The sequence below is a fragment of the Nannospalax galili genome, unplaced genomic scaffold (genome assembly GCF_000622305.1).
Source record: "Nannospalax galili isolate Female #2095 unplaced genomic scaffold, S.galili_v1.0 scaffold970, whole genome shotgun sequence".
NCBI classification, from domain to species: Eukaryota; Metazoa; Chordata; class Mammalia; order Rodentia; family Spalacidae; genus Nannospalax; species Nannospalax galili.
The window spans coordinates 390,043-407,120 of NW_008328699.1; the positions used below are offsets into that span (position 1 = coordinate 390,043).

Consider the following 17,078-nt stretch of genomic DNA (forward strand, 5'->3'; position numbering starts at 1 on the left):
ACCCCAGGTTCCAGCATTCTGGCCCAAGTGACCAGAGTGATCTGCAGTGAGGAAGACAGTGTCTCTTCACCTCGGGAGAAGGGAGATTGGCTTGGCTACTCCCCTCCCGATCTGTACTTTCAGTTCTGAGTCAGAGAGCGCGCCGAGGATTTTTGTTGTTTATCTGTCTGTATTTGGGGATCCTGAAAGTAAGAATGGTGAGTGCTGTGCGTGTCTGGGTGTAAGAAGGACCGGTCCACTTGAATGTGATATAGCATGGTGTGTGTGTGTGTACTTGATAGTGTATTAGTATCTTAAAAGGGGAAGGTCTGGTTTTGTATTTTTCTCCACACTTTCTATTTTAAGCCTTCTCTGTCTTTTTTTTTTTCTCTTTTATTCTTGGTCCAAGTCTTCGTGAGGGACCGTTAAAAGCGAAGGAGCAATTGAGGTTTTCTGGTCAGGGCCACTCCCTGACGTAAACCAAAGGCTCTTAGCCCTCTTGGTGGACACCGACTGCCCACACGGGTGGAGACAGGACGGTCTTTCTATATCTTCTTTCCTCTCTAGCCACTAAGAAGCCCCGTGGGCATGGGTCGAGCAAGTAAGAGCCACAGGGTGCTCACCACTAAAAGACTCCCGTGAAAGGATAAAGGGGTCCCAGGCGTGAATCCCAGAGAAATTCACGTCCCCCGCAGAAGAAAAACTGGGCACCGATAGGTACTCGTCGACAAGCACACTCACTGGTCATTACTGTTTGGAGTGGCATCTGTATCTCTCTCTCTCTCTCTCTCTCTCTCTCTCTCTCTTTCTCTCTTCCTCCTTTTCTCCATTTCTCTCCTAAAAGTCTTTCACCATGGGTCAATTACTAATTACCTGCTTGAGTTTAACTCTAGAACACTGGAAGGAAGTTATAGAACGAGCCTGTAATTTATCATTAGAGGTCCAGAAGAAGAAGTATGTAGAGGCTAAGAATCAATAGAGGTGGCAGTACTGCCAAGCTGTAGTGGAGTTTTAAGCAAGCAAGGATGGATGTCTGCAAGGCCTCCCCCTATGGCAGCAGTTAAACCCCCAGTCACATAAGCACGGCAGCAGCCACCAGTGGCACAGGTGCCATGAGGCTTTTCCAGGTACCTTTAAAGATGTTCCTATTCAGCTGGGTATGGTGGCACATGCCTTTATTCCCAGCACTTGGGAGGCAGAGGCAGGTGGATCTCTGTGAGTCTGAGGCCAGCCTGGTCTACATAGTGAGTTCCAGGCCAGCTGGGGCTACAGGGAGACACTGTCTCAAAAAGACCAAAAAAAAAAAAAAAGATGTCTCTATGCTATGACCAAACCCAGACACAGGAGCACAGAGTGTCAATAGTAGGGGGAAAATGCCATGCCTGGGCAAGGCCAGGCAGATTCCCAGGGTACACATACTTTCCATAGGAAGTGTCTTTTAACACCAGCTCTGGAGCTCTATACCAGCGTGTGGCCACATAGTATGTGTAAATGTCCCCAGGAGCTGCCAGTGTTCTTGCAAAACCAAAATCACAGAGCTTAGTAATTCCTGACTGGGATACTTAAATATTCTCAGATTTTATATCTCAATGAATAATCTAAAAAACAAACAGAAAATTAATAGATTAAAATATGGTTTCATTTTCTACAGAATCAAAACCTATAGAATCTAGCAAATAATTAAGATGGTGAAGTTATTTCCTAACCACATATAAAAATTATATATTCTCCACAGATTACTTCAAAATGAAATGAAGCCAAACAGACATATTGTAACACTGAAAGAGTAAATCACATTCCTCTAAGAGCGCGCAAAGGGACTTGGTGAAAACCAAGTTCAACTTTCCTTTAACGCAGTGACCTACTCCACTTACTGTCTGTCCTTCCTGCCTCCTCAGGTTCACCCTCTGGAAGACAGCCTCCTCCACGGTAACTTTTCTGCTTCTGGACACAGTCATCCAATAGTGACGCCTGTCAATCCGTGATCTACTGATTTCTTAGTTTTCACACTCCTTCAGCCTGGATTAGGAACCTAAATTTTTGGTTTTCTTTCCCTAGCAGCTCCTCTTTCTCTGCCTTTTACTTGTAGAACTCAGTGGGCGTGGTGGCTCACACCTTTAATTCCAACACTTGGGAGGCAGAAGCAGGCAGATCTCTGTGAGATTGGGGCCTGCCTGGTCTACATAGGGAGTTTAAGGCCAGCTGGGGCTACAGGAGACACTGTCTCAAAAAAAAAAAAAAAACCAACCCCAAAACAAAAACAATTAAATGTAGGACTCCTACCTTTCCTTTCTCATATGTCATGCTCTCTGTCTCTGGCTCTCTGGCTCTCTCCCTCTCTCCCTCCCTCTCTCTCTCTTTCTCTCTGTCTCTCGACTATTTTCATCACCTGGTTATAAAGACCACAAACTCTGGGTTTCTTCCTACCTACTAACCTCAGTCTCAGCAGCCCTTTCTCTTTTTAATATTTAAAGAATTAAAAAATTTTAATTGACATAAATTATACACATATATTAACTTCATACATTTAAAAATCCATATCACAACACGGATATGGATTTACATGGATATGTACTTACCTACATGCAGGCAATACACGCATACACATAAAATAAAAATAATAAAAAAAATTTTTTAATCCATATATACTAAGGAATGACTAAATCAATCTAATTAACATGCATTACCTCATCATTTTTGTAGTAAGAATATTTAAAATGTACTTTCAGCCATTTTAACAAACACTACACATTGTTATGAACTATAGTTAGCATGTTGCAAAAAAAGTCTTTTGAACTTATTCCTGTTTGACACTCTGCAGCCTTTGACAAAGCCTCCCTCACCGGTGCCCTCTCCAGCTCCTGGTAAATCTCATTCTATCCTTTTCTTCTATGAAGTTACCTTTTCAGACTCACATAGACATGAGATCCTGTAGCATTTGTCCTATGCCTGGCTTCTAAACATGCTATCCTAACACTTATCCATGTTGGTACAAATCATAGTATACCCTTCTTCAAGGCTCAATAACAGCATTCCATCATATGTAAACACTATTTTTCTTTCTTTTCACTAAATTTCTATACCCATCCACCTGTTGGACACTTTGTTTGCATATTCTGCCTATCATGAATGATGCAGCAGTGAATGTGAGCGTGCAGGTGTCTTGGACAGACTACTTCTTTTTCCTTCCATGTATGCCAAGTAGTGAGACTGCTGAATCACATGGAAGTACTAGTTACTTATGAAAGAGGATCTTTCATAGCGTTCTCCACGATGTCACATTTCAGCGTATGTTCCAACCAGCAGTCCGCACAGGCTTCTTTTTCTCCATGTTCTTTCCAACTCTTCTGTGTTTAACTCCCCCCATCCTAGAGAATGAATTTCAGACTCCTCAAAACAGCTGCAAGGACTTGGAAGATCTGGCTTCTGCTCACCTTCTCTGCCTCTCTCTAGCCTGCAGGCTTACCTTCCCAGTTCTCTGCTACCAATATCAATTTCATGGCCTCTGTGTATTTACAACATCATTGACCACCTGGCAAACAACTTCTCAGGTGTCAGCATCTGCCTGTCCACATCATTCTGCCTGCCCATGCCCCCTTGGTCAAGCTATCCTGTAAGCTGCCTGTTCATCTGTCTGAAACTCCAACTATACTGTAAGCTCTGTTATCTTATTCAAGGAACAGGCTGAGTACACTTGCTAGCATGTGTGAGATCCTAGGTTCAGACCCCAGTCACACCCCTCCACACACATGCACACCCACACACAATGAAAAATGAGCATACTCATCATTTGTACAATGTCAAGGTCACAGCCTAACACTGTCAAGGTCACAGCCTAAGTAGAAATATAAGTGACAAAAGTCTTCATGAGTCCCTTCCTGCTCATACACATCACTGCCACTAGCCCTTGGAGTGAGCCATTGCTTTGCCTCAATCTGACCCTAGAAAAGAGGCAAAACTGAAACACTTCAGATGAACCTGTCATCTGTCCAACTGTATTGATTCCTTTTTACTTAATTCTTATTGAGTTGCTACTACTCCAGTCACTCTACCAAGATCTGAGGCTACAGGGTTCAAACCAGACATAAATAAGCACATTACAGACTCCACATCCTGACCGCTCACATCCGCTGGATTCTTCAGGGTTCCAAACCTACTTGATAACCCAACTCTCTCAATCTTGAGTAACTAACACCATGATATCTATCTAGAATTTTGCTGTCCTTGGAAACCAAGAACTCTGAGAATCTCAACTGCTGAAGTTCTGTTTTGACATCTCCCTTGGTTGCTGCTGTCACTGAGACTCCATGAAAGCAGTCTCTCCCATTCATTGAGACCGCCTTTAATATTTCTCATCTAGTTTAGTTTCCAGTGTTCAGATCGCATGCATCTTTTGTCAAGTTTTCTTTAAGGTATAGAATAATTTTATTCATTATAAATGCTATTTTATTTTTAGACAGGGTCTCATGTGGCTCAGGCTAGCCTCAAATCTATTATATAGCCAAGGATAATCTTGAACTTCTGATCCCCTGGCCTTTGCCTCCCAGCAGGGCTGGGGATCAAATCCAGGGCTTCAGGCATGCCAGGCAAGCACGCTACTAGCTAAGCTTCATCCCAGCCCATAAATGGTATTTTAAAAATTCTCTTTTGGGGCTGGAGAGATGGCTCAGAGGTTAAGAATGCTGGCTGTTCTTGCAGAAGACCCAGGTGAATCCCAGCACCCACATGGCACTAACAACTGTCCGTAACTAAAGTCCCAGGGGATCCAACAGCCTCTTCTGTCCTCCTTGGGCATTGCATGACACAGGTGCACTTACCTACATGTAGGCAATACACATAAAAATAATAAATATTTAGCCGAGTGTGGTGGCGCACACCTTTAATCCCAGCACTTGGGAGGCAGAGGCAGGTGGATCTTTGTGAGTTTGAGGCCAGCCTGGTCTACATAGTGAGTTCCAGGACAGCTGGGGATACAAGGAGACCCTGTCTCAAAAAGAACAAAAATAAATAAATAAATAAATAATTCACTTTCTATTTGCTGCTAATACATAGAAAAAAATGAATTTGAGAATGTTGATCTTGTATCCTGCAACCTTGATAAATTTACTTAATAGTTCTGTCAATTTTGTCATAGATTCCACAGGATTTTTTTACATAAATGAACATAGCATGTGTGAATAAAGACAGTTTACCTCACCCCACTCAAAAAAGATACCATGTCAAGCCAGGTGTGGTGGTGCTTGACTTCAATCCCAGCAATCGGGAGGCAGAGGCAGGTAGATCGCTGAGAGATTGAGGCCAGGTTAGCTGTAGCTACTGAGAGATGCTGTTTCAAAAAAGACCAAAAAAAAAAAGACCATGTCATAACTTCTAGAATTCCAGAATGGTTACCAAAAAAATGACAATCACAAGCATTTGCTGCATACACCAAGATCCTGTGTTAGGGACCCAACACCAAATAAGGGGAGGGGCACAATAATGAAAATAAAAAAAGATCACTTTGGAAAACCGATTGATAGTTTCTTAAAACTAAAACAAAACAAAACAACAACAAAAACCAAGCCAAGCATGGTAGTACATGCCTTAAACCCCAGTACTCAGGAGGCAGAGGCAGACAGATATCTGTGAATTGGAGGCTAGCCTAGTCTAAAAAGCAAGTTCAAGACTAGCCAGGGCTACATAGAGAGCCTGTCCACTCTCCACTCCTTGTGTGGATCCATACCACAGATTATTATTCAGCCTTTAAAAGGAATGTTGTACTCACAGTACAACAAAGATGAACTCTGAAAATATTGTGTTAAGGTAAAGAAAGTCACATGCATATGATCTCATTTAAAAGAAATATTCAGAAAGAGTGTCTCTATAAACAGAAAGCTGAAAACTGGTTGCCTAGACCCAAGGGTAGAAACTAGGACTGAGTAAAAACAAGCAATGGGGATATTTTTGGAGTGATGAAAGTTCTATAACAGGATTGTGGTAATGTGAATTAATTTAAGAACTCTGCCCACTCATTAGCTGACCAATAAACTGAGTAAAGATTTCAGTGGTCACACATGACAAAGAATATAGACTCAGAATGTTAAAATTCAGGAAAGTTAACTCAAAAAAAAAAAAAAACAAGCCACAGTGGGTATGGTGGTACACACCTTCAATCCCAGCACTCAGAAGGCAGAGGTGGGCGGATCTCTGAGTCCAAGGCCAGCCTGGTCTACATAGTGAGGTCCAGACCAGCCAGGCCTATAATACAGCAAAACCCTGAGATGGGAAACTCTGACTTCCATAATTGCCATGTTATTTTAAACACCGTTTTCAACAGAAATGTATGGGGCATGTGAAAAATGGCCCATCACCAGGAAAGAAGGCCCTGCATGTCTACCGAAGAAGCCAACACTGCACGGCTAAGCTGCCCTCAAATCAGCTTGCTTATTTATTCTTTTTTTTTTTTTGGTCTTTTTGAGACAGGGTCTCCCTGTAGCCTCAGCTGGCCTGAAGCTCCCTATGTAGACCAGGCTGGCCTTGAACTCAGAGATCTGCCTGCCTCAGCCTCTTGAGCACTGGGATTAAAGGTGTGCGCCACCACGCTCAGCTTATTTATTCTTATTAATTAGCATATATTACTTGTATAAAATAACGGGACTCACATGACATTCTTCTATAAATTACATTTATTTAGTGTATCTGTGTGTCTGTGGGTGGGCACATGTGGATCTCTGTGAGCTCAAGGCCAACCTGGTCGACATAGCAAATTCCAAGGCAGTTGAGGCTATCGGAAGACACTAACTCAAAAAACAAAAAACAAACAGGGGCTGAACAGATGGGTCAGCGGTTAAGAGCTGAGGACCTGGGTCCAGTTCCCCACATAGCAGCTAACAATTTCTGTAACTTGAGTTCCAGGGGAATCCAACACCCTCTTTTGACCTTCATGGTCACTGTACAACATGGATGCACTTATATACATGTAGGCAATACACTCATACACATAAAAGTGATGATAAATAAAATATTAAAAAGAAACAAAAATAGGGGCTGGAGAGATGGCTCAGTGGTTAAGAGCAGTGACTGCTTTAGCAGAGGATCTGTGTTCAATTCCCAGCACCCACATGGCAGCTACGAACCATCCTTAACTCCAGTTTCAGGGGAACCTGAGGCTCTCTTCTGACCTCCGCGGCATTGCACGACACGGGTGCATTCACATACATTCAGGCAATACACTAATACACATAAAATAATAAATAAAATATTTTAAAAAGCAAACAAAAATAAGCTGGGTACCTTTAGTCCCAGCACTTGGGAGGCAGAGGCAGAGGTGGGGAGAGCTCTGTGAGTTGGAGGCCAGCCTGGTCTACATAGTGAGTCCCATGCACATGTGCCTACACATAGACATACAGGTATGATTTTGCATGGGCTACAGGGAGACCATCTCAAAAAGACAAAAATAGCCGGGCGTGGTGGTGCACGCCTTTAATCCCAGCACTCAGGAGGCAGAGGCAGGTGGATCTCTGTGAGTTCAAGGGCAGCCTGGTCTAGTAGTGAGTTCCACAACAGCTGGGGTTACAGGGAAACCCTGTCTCAAAAACAAAACAAAACAAAACAAAACAAAAAAGACAAAAATAAATAAAATTTTTTCAGGGCTTTACTGTTATTTCCTGAATATACAATTTATTGCTTTTCTTGACTACATGTAATTTTCCAGAAAGTAGTCATCTGAGAAAAATAAAGTAGCCCCATAAAAAACTGCTGAGCTAAATTACTAAACACTTACCACTAAAGTCAATACTAAAAATCAGAATAGTTGGCTTTTCTTTCTCAATTTTTCACAGGTTAAGTGATGTACCACCTTTCCTTTATTCTCCTAAAGGCATTCATGCAGACTCGCTGTTCCTTGTCCTAACATCCACTTCCCAACTCTAAAGTCCCTTCACTTAAAGACTTCCCAGAAAGCCACATTCTCACTAAAAGGTGCCTCAGTTGACTGTTTAAAACAAATTACTGATACCACTTTTTTGCATCTGTCATTGTTTGGGTATAAAGTGTTTCCCAAAAATAGTTCACTGGACATTCACCCCTCCGCTGATGTGGCTGAGAAAGTTCTGGAAACTTTAGGAGGGTGCCTTGCTAGAGGAAGCAGAGCACAGGGAAATGCCCTTCGGGGCTACCCCTGGTCCTGACCCTTTCTTGGTGTTTCTAGTCCACATGATGTGACTGTCACATGCTCCTGCAGCCATGGATCTGTCCACCATGCAATGACCCCTCCCTGTAAGTCATGATCATGGGTACTTTGGTCACACAGCTACTAGAACAGAGAAGATAGCGTCTCACATGTTTACAATTTATGTTTACAACTACAGGTACTCCATAAGTGCTTTTTGGTTTGCAACTCAACAGTGAGGCAACAACCACCCTTCCCACCCCACTGTCAGGATGTTGATCAGTACTGTACGTAAAAAGAATTTTAACAACCTTCATGAAATACAAGTGTTTAAATGGCACTTAGAGTCATACCTGTCCTGGTTAGGCTTACTCTGAAGCACTTACATTATTATTGTGAAGATATTCAATTGCACAGAGGATATGGAAGAGGTATTTTATAAGTCGTTTACTCTCTAGTCCATGACAGTAATGTTGTAACTCATCTAATACTGTATGGTCAATAAATTCAAATACCAAATGAATTTTCTTTTTTTGTCTAAAAACTTCAATCAGATTGCCCAGGTTTTCATGATGAAATTGCTATTTGACAAAAGAAAGAGATTTTTATGACATTATTTCAAACAATAATTTATTCACTTAACATCTATATAATTTTAAAAGGAAACAAATATTCTCAGCTTCTTTTCTTTCATGTCAACAAAAATTTCTCAACTCTGATATTTAAGAAACAAGCTATTTCAGCTGGGCATGGTGGCTCATGTCTTTAATCCCAGCAGTCGGGAGGCAGAGGCAGGCAGGTCTCTGTGAGTTTGAGGCCAGCCTGGTCTACATAGCAAGATCCAGGTCAGCTGGGGCTACAGGGAGACCCTGTCTCAAAAAGACCAAAAAAAAAAGAACAATTAAAAAAATAAAACAAAACCAAAAAATATCTTTTGTATTAGTAACAATCATGATCAAAATAATTCCAAGTAGTTGGGAAGATGGTTGGTGGTAAAGTGCTTGCTTTGCTAATATGAAGACCTGAGCTTGATCCCCAGAACCACATGAAAGTCAAGCAGAGTGGTGGGCATCTGTAACTCCCACAGTGGGTGGGGTGGGGACAGGCAGATCTTTGGTGGGGGGGACTCACTGGTCAGCCATTGTAGCTGAATTGATGAGCTTCAAGTTCAATGAGAGTTCCTGTCTCAAAAGTCAGGTAGAGAGGCTGGAGAGATAACTCAGCAGAGCACTGGCTGCTTTTGCAGAGGACCTGCGGGTTCAATTCCCAGCACCCACATGGCAGCTAACAACTGTAACTCTAGTTCCAGGGGATCTAGTGCCCTCTTCTGACCTCCTCAGACATTGCAGAACATGGGTACATTTACATACACGCAAGCAATACACTCATGTACATTACAAAAAAAAAGTCAGGTGGAGAGTGGTAGAGGCCAACATCTGACCCACGTACACAAGCACAGGTAAACACAAACACACAGCCCCCCCCGACAAACATACAAAATAAATTTTTACAAAATTAAAATAATTTTAAAATGTCAGAAATGGGCATGTATCAGCCTAGGAAACACATGAAGCTTAATATTTTATGTAGCTTATTCTATTTTTCAACACGTTTTCCTTTCTACAATCAGTTATGAAACATTTAACTATTTTTATCAAATTAAAAATATTCATTTGGATAAAAAAATTACTGGGTATATTTTTAATATTAGATTCACTTGAAAATTCTACTTTTTAAAAAAATTTTGCCTTTATTCCAATGGCACAATGTCAATTTTTCTACTCTTCCGTGATTAACAGACACTAAAATCCCTAAGACGTGACTAACAGAAAAATATGCCGAAATATAATGTCAGATTCCTTTCCTGTTTCGCTCTCAATCTCCCCGTCGCCCAGACGCCCCACTGCTGCTGCAATGGAATACTGGCAGCAGCGGCTCCAACCGTGGCTTTCTGACACTACGATGTTAATCACCCACCTAAGGAAAATTCTGACGTCTGTCTTGTATGTGGGTGCTGGGTATCGAACCCGGGTCCTCTGCAAGAGCAGTCAGTACTCTTAACCGCTGAGCCCTCTCTCCAGCCCCATCTAATTTAAAGGCAGGGCAGGGCTAATAGTGAAGGCAGAAAGACTCACCACGGGGGAAGGAGCTGGGTACTTTCTCAGATCAACCATGAAACCCGAGCACTCCATTATCCTTTTCAATTTGTTCAATTCTTTTTCTCTCCATTGCTAGAGAACCTTCCACAGATATGCTAACTGCTGTTAGTAATTTCATTTTATCTCACAGATAAAAATTTAGTTCAAATTGAGTTACTTTGGCAATCATTTTAGATTAGGAATATTAAGAATTCACAAAACCTCTTAGTGGAATTAGATTACATCAAATTAAATAGTGGGGTGGGTGGCACATGCCTGTAATCTGAAGACTTCAGAAGCCGAGACTGAAGGATGGAGAGTTTGAGGCCAGCCTGAGCTACACAGTAAAACTTTGTGTAAAACTGAGCATGGGCTTGAGATGGCTTACTGGGTATAGGTACCTGCTGCCAAACCTGCCAAACCTGATCATCTGAATTAGATCCCTAGAACCAAATGGTGAATGAATGTTGTGGCACATGCCTGTGTGAATTCACACACACAAATAAACATTAGTTTAAAAAATATTTAAAAAACAAAAACAGGTTGGGCATGATGGTGCATAACTTTAATTCTAGCACTCAGGAGGCAGAGGCAGGCAGACTGATGTGAGACTGAAATCAGTCTAGGTTGGTCTACTTAGAGAGTTCCAGGCCATATGGGGCAACATAGTGAAGCTCTCAAAAATAAATTAAAAAGGCAACAAAAACAGGTGGCCTATATAATCCCCAGCACTGAGGAGGTGGAGGTAGGATGATCAGAAGTTCAAGGTCATCTTGGACAGACAGTGAATTCAAGGCCAGCCTAGGCTACAGGAGACTATGTCTCAAAAATAAATAAATAAATAAATGTAAATTAATTAATTAATTAATTAATTAAAAATTAAAAAAGGTTAAGTAGAAAAAAATCTTAATCTTAAATGCAGCAGAGTTAAAAACAAGAGTGTCTGGGCAATTATCTCAATTCCATTTTTCACTTATGGTGCTCACTTGATTTACAGTGTTGTTTGGGATCATTAGGCCCTAGCTAGCCTGGATTCGCTATGGAGACCAGGCTGGCCTCAAACTCAGAGAGATCAGCCTGCCTCTGCCTCCCGAGTGCTGGGATTAAAGGCATGTGCCACCACGCCCAGCTATCTTTACCAGTTTTAACCCTCTTCACATTGGGTAGAAACAGAGCAGCTCCAACTGTCCACAGGTACCTAATGTATTATTCTTAGAAGGCAAATTGATTCATCCTAATACACAAAAAGAAAACATTTTGCTGGATATGGGGGCACATGCCCTTAATCAAGAGGCAAAGGCGGAGGCAAGAAGACCTTGAGTTCAAGGCCAGCCTGGTCTACATAGATCCTATCTGAAAAAAAAAAAAAATTTCTTTTGTATGAGATAAAGCTGAGCAAGAATACATTTTTCTTTTTTAGAATGTTTTTATTCTGAGTATTATGCCTGCATACATGAAAGTGTGCCATGTGTGTGCAGTGTCCACCCTCTGAAACTGGAGTTAAAGATGGTTGTTAGCCAACATATGGGTGCTGGGAGCCAATCCCAAGTCCTCTGCAAAAGTAGCTGAGTCATCTCTCCAGTCCCACCACCTGTTTTTCTTCATCAAAAAATAAAACATCTAGACTATACTGCCAAGATGATAAATCTTAGAGCATCTACATGCCTATAAACAGAATACTTACATTTGGAAATATTTTTTCAGTCACTAGTTTTGTACTAATCTCCTTTTTCTGCCCTCCCCAGTTCTTTCCCCCACGTTGCTCTGACACATCTATACTGCTCTGAACTCCCCTGATATGGTTCCCTATCTGTAGAAGGGAACATTTAACTAATGGTGTTTAAATACTCCTGTCACCTCAAATTCAACATTTCCAAAACTGAACTCGTTCCCAAATTATGTCTCCAGTCTTTCAATTTTCTGTAAACTGTAGCATAACAGCTACTGAACTGCAAAGCTCCCTTCAACTTCTGCCTTCCACACACTTCCAAATTTTCATGTCCTTTCATCAGGATTCTTGAATTAAACTTACCAGACCTTCTTTTCAGCCTTCTAATCCACTCTACACAGCAATGCTAGAATAATACCTAGAGTCTCTTTGCACTGAACTAAAAATCTTCACTTTCCACTTCTTTTTTTTTAAAGACAGGGAGACCCTATAGCCCCAGCTGGCCTGGAACTTACTATATAGACCAGGCTGACCTTGACCTCACAGAGATCTACCTGCCTCTGCCTCCCCAGTGCTGGGACTAAAGGCGTGAGCCAGGATACCCAGCTCCACTTTCCACTTCTTAAAAAACAACAAACAAACAAACATGGGGCTGGAGAGACAGTCAGTGGTTAAGAGCACTGGCTGTTCTTACAGAGGACCCAGGTCTCATACCCAGCACCCAGATGGAGGCTAACAACCTAACTCCAATTCCAGGGGATCTGCTGCCCTCTTCTGACCTCTGTGGGCATTGCACGACCCACATGCACTTAAATATATACACATATATATTACATAATAGATAGATAGATGATAGATATGCAGGCAATACACTTGTACACATAAAATTTTAAAAAACGGGACAGTTTTTGAGGCAGGGTGTCATGTGTCTTAGGCTGGCTTCAAATGCAAAATGTAGTAGAGGAGGATGGCAGGTCACCACCCAGTTTTTTGTGCTGCTGGGGATCAAATCTAGGGCTTTATACATGGTAGACAAGTACTCTACTAATTGAGCTATATCTCCAACCTCCAAGTTTTGACTTCGTAGCTAAAACTTTCAAAACTACCTCCAGTTCAATGCACTAATCACACCCTTCCTAATTCTGCACGGGCCAACAGCTGTTCTTTCCTTTCCACTCCTATTCTGTCATGCTTTAGTATTTCTGAACTTACCGTGTTTCCTAACTTGGACTCAGTAGTATCTCTACCTTATCCAAACTCTACACACCACTGAAAGCCAAATGCATGCCCTACTTTATCTAAGAAAACGTCACTGCCAAACAGGATTGTGTGGCATTTAATATGAGCCAATTAAAAAATTTTAAGTGTGTGTCAGCATGTGGGTATGTGCAGGTAAGTGCTGGTGCTCCTGGAGGCCAGATGTCTAATTCCCAGGAGCTAGAGTCTCAGGCAGTTGTGAGCCCCTGATGTGGGGCCTAGGAACAGAACTCATGTCCTCTGGAACAGCAGTAAGCACCCTTGACCTCTGAGCCACCTCTCCAGCTCAGTATGAGTGGCATTTATTCAGGATTATTTCTATATACCTTCCTGTCTCTCTAATTAAATTATAAAAGCCCTTGAGGAATTTTTACTTCTTTAGTCTGAGTTTCTTACACCATGTCTTACAAGAGCATACTTCTTCCCCCCCTTTTTTTTGTTTTTAGTTTTTGTTTTTTATTGTTGTTTTGAGACAGGGTCTCCCTGTAGCCACCACTGGCCTGGAACTTGGTATGTAGACCAGGCTTGCCTTGAACTTACAGAAATTCCCCTGCAAAGTGCCACCATGCTCAGCCAGAGCAAACTTATTCCATATTATACTTCAATTTTTTTAAATGATTTCCAAGTTCTGGCATAATTTTGTTACATTATACACAAACCAAATAAACCTTGCATCACCATAAAATTACAAAATGTAAACAAGGGGAGGGTTTCTTTAGCTAAGACAAGTCTTAGTATATTGGTTAACTGAAACGGTCCTTTATACATTTCATTTTTATTCTGTAACAATTTTTCTTTTGACTTACACTATTAAGGCAAAAGCTGGCATAATAATGCAGGCCTGTAAATCCCAGTACTGGTGAGCTTCAGGCCAGCCTGGGCTACACAACAAGATCCTGTCCCAAAGAAATAAAAATTCAAAACTAGATGGCAAAAGAGGCAAACCTTTAGAAACTTTATTTCTCTCGTTGCAATTTTGTTGACAGATTTCTCTGGTTTCTCATACAATATCTTAATGGCCACTATCCGCCCAGTATCCTTGTGTTTGCATTTCATGACTGTTCCATAACTTCCCTCTCCCACTTTCCCAAGGGTTTCATACATTTCCATTTTCAAGCCTGGCTTCTACTTCTTCTTAGAAATAAAGAAAATGGAAACAGATGTTTATACCTTTATTTAGTCAAGCTAAATAACGTATAGACCCAATAAACCCTTACTGTCACATATAAAAACAAAACGTGGTTGGAGCAGAGCCCTTGCGGGAGCACGGGGCTGCTTGAGCGGCTCAAGCCTCCCCGGAACGCAGGGTAACCCGAATCCAATCGCACTGTGTAGACAGGCTCTACGAAAACCAAAGCGGAATTCCGATGACCAACTAGAGGCCCCGTATACAGCGCTGTAGACGGAATTCAAGTCGCGAGCCTGAGCCCCGCAGCAGGTTTGACCACCACGGAGTCCCTGACTACAGATCACCGTCCACTAGGCCGGGGGACCCCCACTCCGGTCAGGCTCGGTTTCCAAGTGACTTCCGTCGCCCCCACGGCCGTCCCGCCCGCCCCTCAAACCCGCCGTCAGGACTCGCCGACCGTCGCGTCTCTCGCCACACCGCCGCCTCAGCACATCCAGTAGTCGCGCCGGCCGGGCACTACGCAGTCCCGGCCCGCCGACGGACCCCAAGTCGCCTCACGGCTGCCACGGCAACGGGTTGGGCGGGGCCTGGAGGCATTCCGAGCCCCAAAGCGCAAGACCGGAAACTACAAGGGTGCCGACCCGGAAGAGGTGAAACGCGGCTGCCGACGGACGGGAAGCGTCTGCGCCACTGGAGGTGGCGGTGGAGGTTTTTTTGTCGCTGGTTGAGCGCCCCCGAAGTTGATTCTGAACCCAAAAGTTGACTTGAGCCCCCAAGTTGGGTCTGAGCCTGGGATGGCGGCATTTTGACGGCAGCCCAACTGCAGTCTCCAACGTCGCCGAACCGCGTCGGGAAAGCCACCTACTGGTGTCTTGTCCTAAAAGACTGACTCAGTGCAATAACCCACCCAGAGAAGTCCGCGTGCTTAGTCTACACAGCTGAATTAACAGCCAGTAGACCTGGGGCTGCAGAGTTGGCTCAGCCGTTAAGAGCACCGGCAGCTCTTGTAGAGGACCGGGTTCAGTTCCCAGCACCCACGTAGCAACTAACTGTATCTCCGGCTCCAGGGGATCCATCGCCCTCTTCTGATCTCCACAGGCATTGCACACACGGGTGGACTTAGACACATGCAGGCAATACACTCGTATACATAAAAATATTTTTAATGTCCCATGCATCTGATTTCAACCTGAAGGCCCAACTGACCTTTAAAACGGGATAAGAAGGTCCTGGGGCCCACAGCGGAGCTCGGGTGGACCTCGTACTTGGCATGTGCTGCTCCCCTGGCTTCATTTGCAACCCCAAAGCAAAACCTTTCTTGACCATCCTGGGTATGCCTTCCATTTATTTTTTCCTCTCACTTCTAGTAAGCTTTTTTTAAAGAGTCCCTGGCTACAGGTGAAACTAAAGCTTTTTTCAGGAGAGCAGATAATTCACAGGGAGTGCAAGAACACCTCTGCATGTGAATTTAAATAACCTGAAGCGCTTTAAAAGACTCCACTCCTAGGGAACCTGATTTAATTAGAGTTCTAATTAGTATTTCGGGGGCACCTAGAGACTCAGAAGGTAAAGGTTCCTGCTGCCAAGCCTGACGACTTCAATCTTGGGGATCCATATTACAGGAGGAAACCAACTCTGGCAAGTTGTTTGACCTACACACAAGATGAAAACGTACCAAGAAAGTGTGGTATTGTGGTGTTGAGGAGTGTAATAGAAAAGTTTGCTTTAAGAACATTTTTCATGCAGGGCATGGCAGCACACGCCTTTAATCCCAGCGCTCAGGAGGCAGAGACAGGTGGATCTTTGAGTTGAAGACCAGCTCAAATAGAATTTTTTTAGTTTAAAAAGTATCTTAGAAGCTTCTCAAATGTGAGAGGAGAGGTACCTGTTTTGTTTTTTTTTTCTGTCTACATGTAAGTCATAGTCTTACAATATGACACCTGTTGTATATTTAATATTTGTTATGAGGGGCTGGAGAGATGGCTCAGTGGTTAAGAGCACTGGCTGCTCTTACAGAGGACCCAGGTTCAGTTCCCTCCCAGAACCCACACAGCAGCTAACAACCACCCATAACTCCAGTTCCAGGGTATCAGGTGCCCTCTTCTGGTACACTTCCATATATGTAGGCAACACACATACACATGAAATATGAAGGCCAGCTGGACATTGTGGGCATGCCTTTAGTCCCAGCACTAGGGAGGCAGAGGCAAGTGGATCTCTGTGAGTTCAAGGCCAGCCTGGTCTACATAATGAGTTCCAGGACAGCTGGGGCTACAGGAGACCTTGTCCAATTTTTTTTTTTTCAAAGGCCAGCCTGGGCAACTTAGGGAGACTATCTCAAAATTTATTTTTTCCTAGCGGGGTGTCATGGTGCATGCCTTTAATCCCAGCACTCGGGAGGCAGAGGCAGGGAGATCTGAGTTCAAGGCCAGCCTGGTCTACGTACTAAGTTCCAGGCCAGCTGGGGCTACAGGAAACCCTGTCACAAAAAGACCAAATTTTTTTTTTATATTTTCCTGAGACAGAGTCTCTCCATATAGCTCAAACTGGCCTGGAATTTGAAATCCTGTCTGCATCTACCAAGTTCTAGAATTATGGTTGTACACTATCACATCCCATTCAATAAAATTTTAAAGGGTTATGTAAGACCCTGGATTCAAGCCTATACCTGTTTTTTGTTGTTGTGGGTTTTTTTTGTTTTTTTGTTTTTTTAAAGAGAAAAAGGTCTAACTTTCTAAGTGCTCTAAGTGAAAATAC

The 17,078-nt window shown here is 42.9% G+C and overlaps 1 protein-coding gene across 1 annotated transcript in view; it reads right to left on the reverse strand.

The window, feature by feature from the left end:
* The window catches only part of Cdkl3 (cyclin dependent kinase like 3), a 49,984-nt gene extending 34,640 nt beyond the window's left edge, over positions 1 to 15,344 (reverse strand). Inside the window, 3 exon segments of the mRNA XM_008827913.3 lie at positions 1,395 to 1,577; positions 8,515 to 8,709; positions 14,138 to 15,344. Of these exon segments, the coding sequence (XP_008826135.1) occupies positions 1,395 to 1,577; positions 8,515 to 8,709; positions 14,138 to 14,302 (543 nt within the window). The 5' untranslated portion in view covers positions 14,303 to 15,344.
* Positions 15,345 to 17,078: the final 1,734 nt, after the last annotated feature.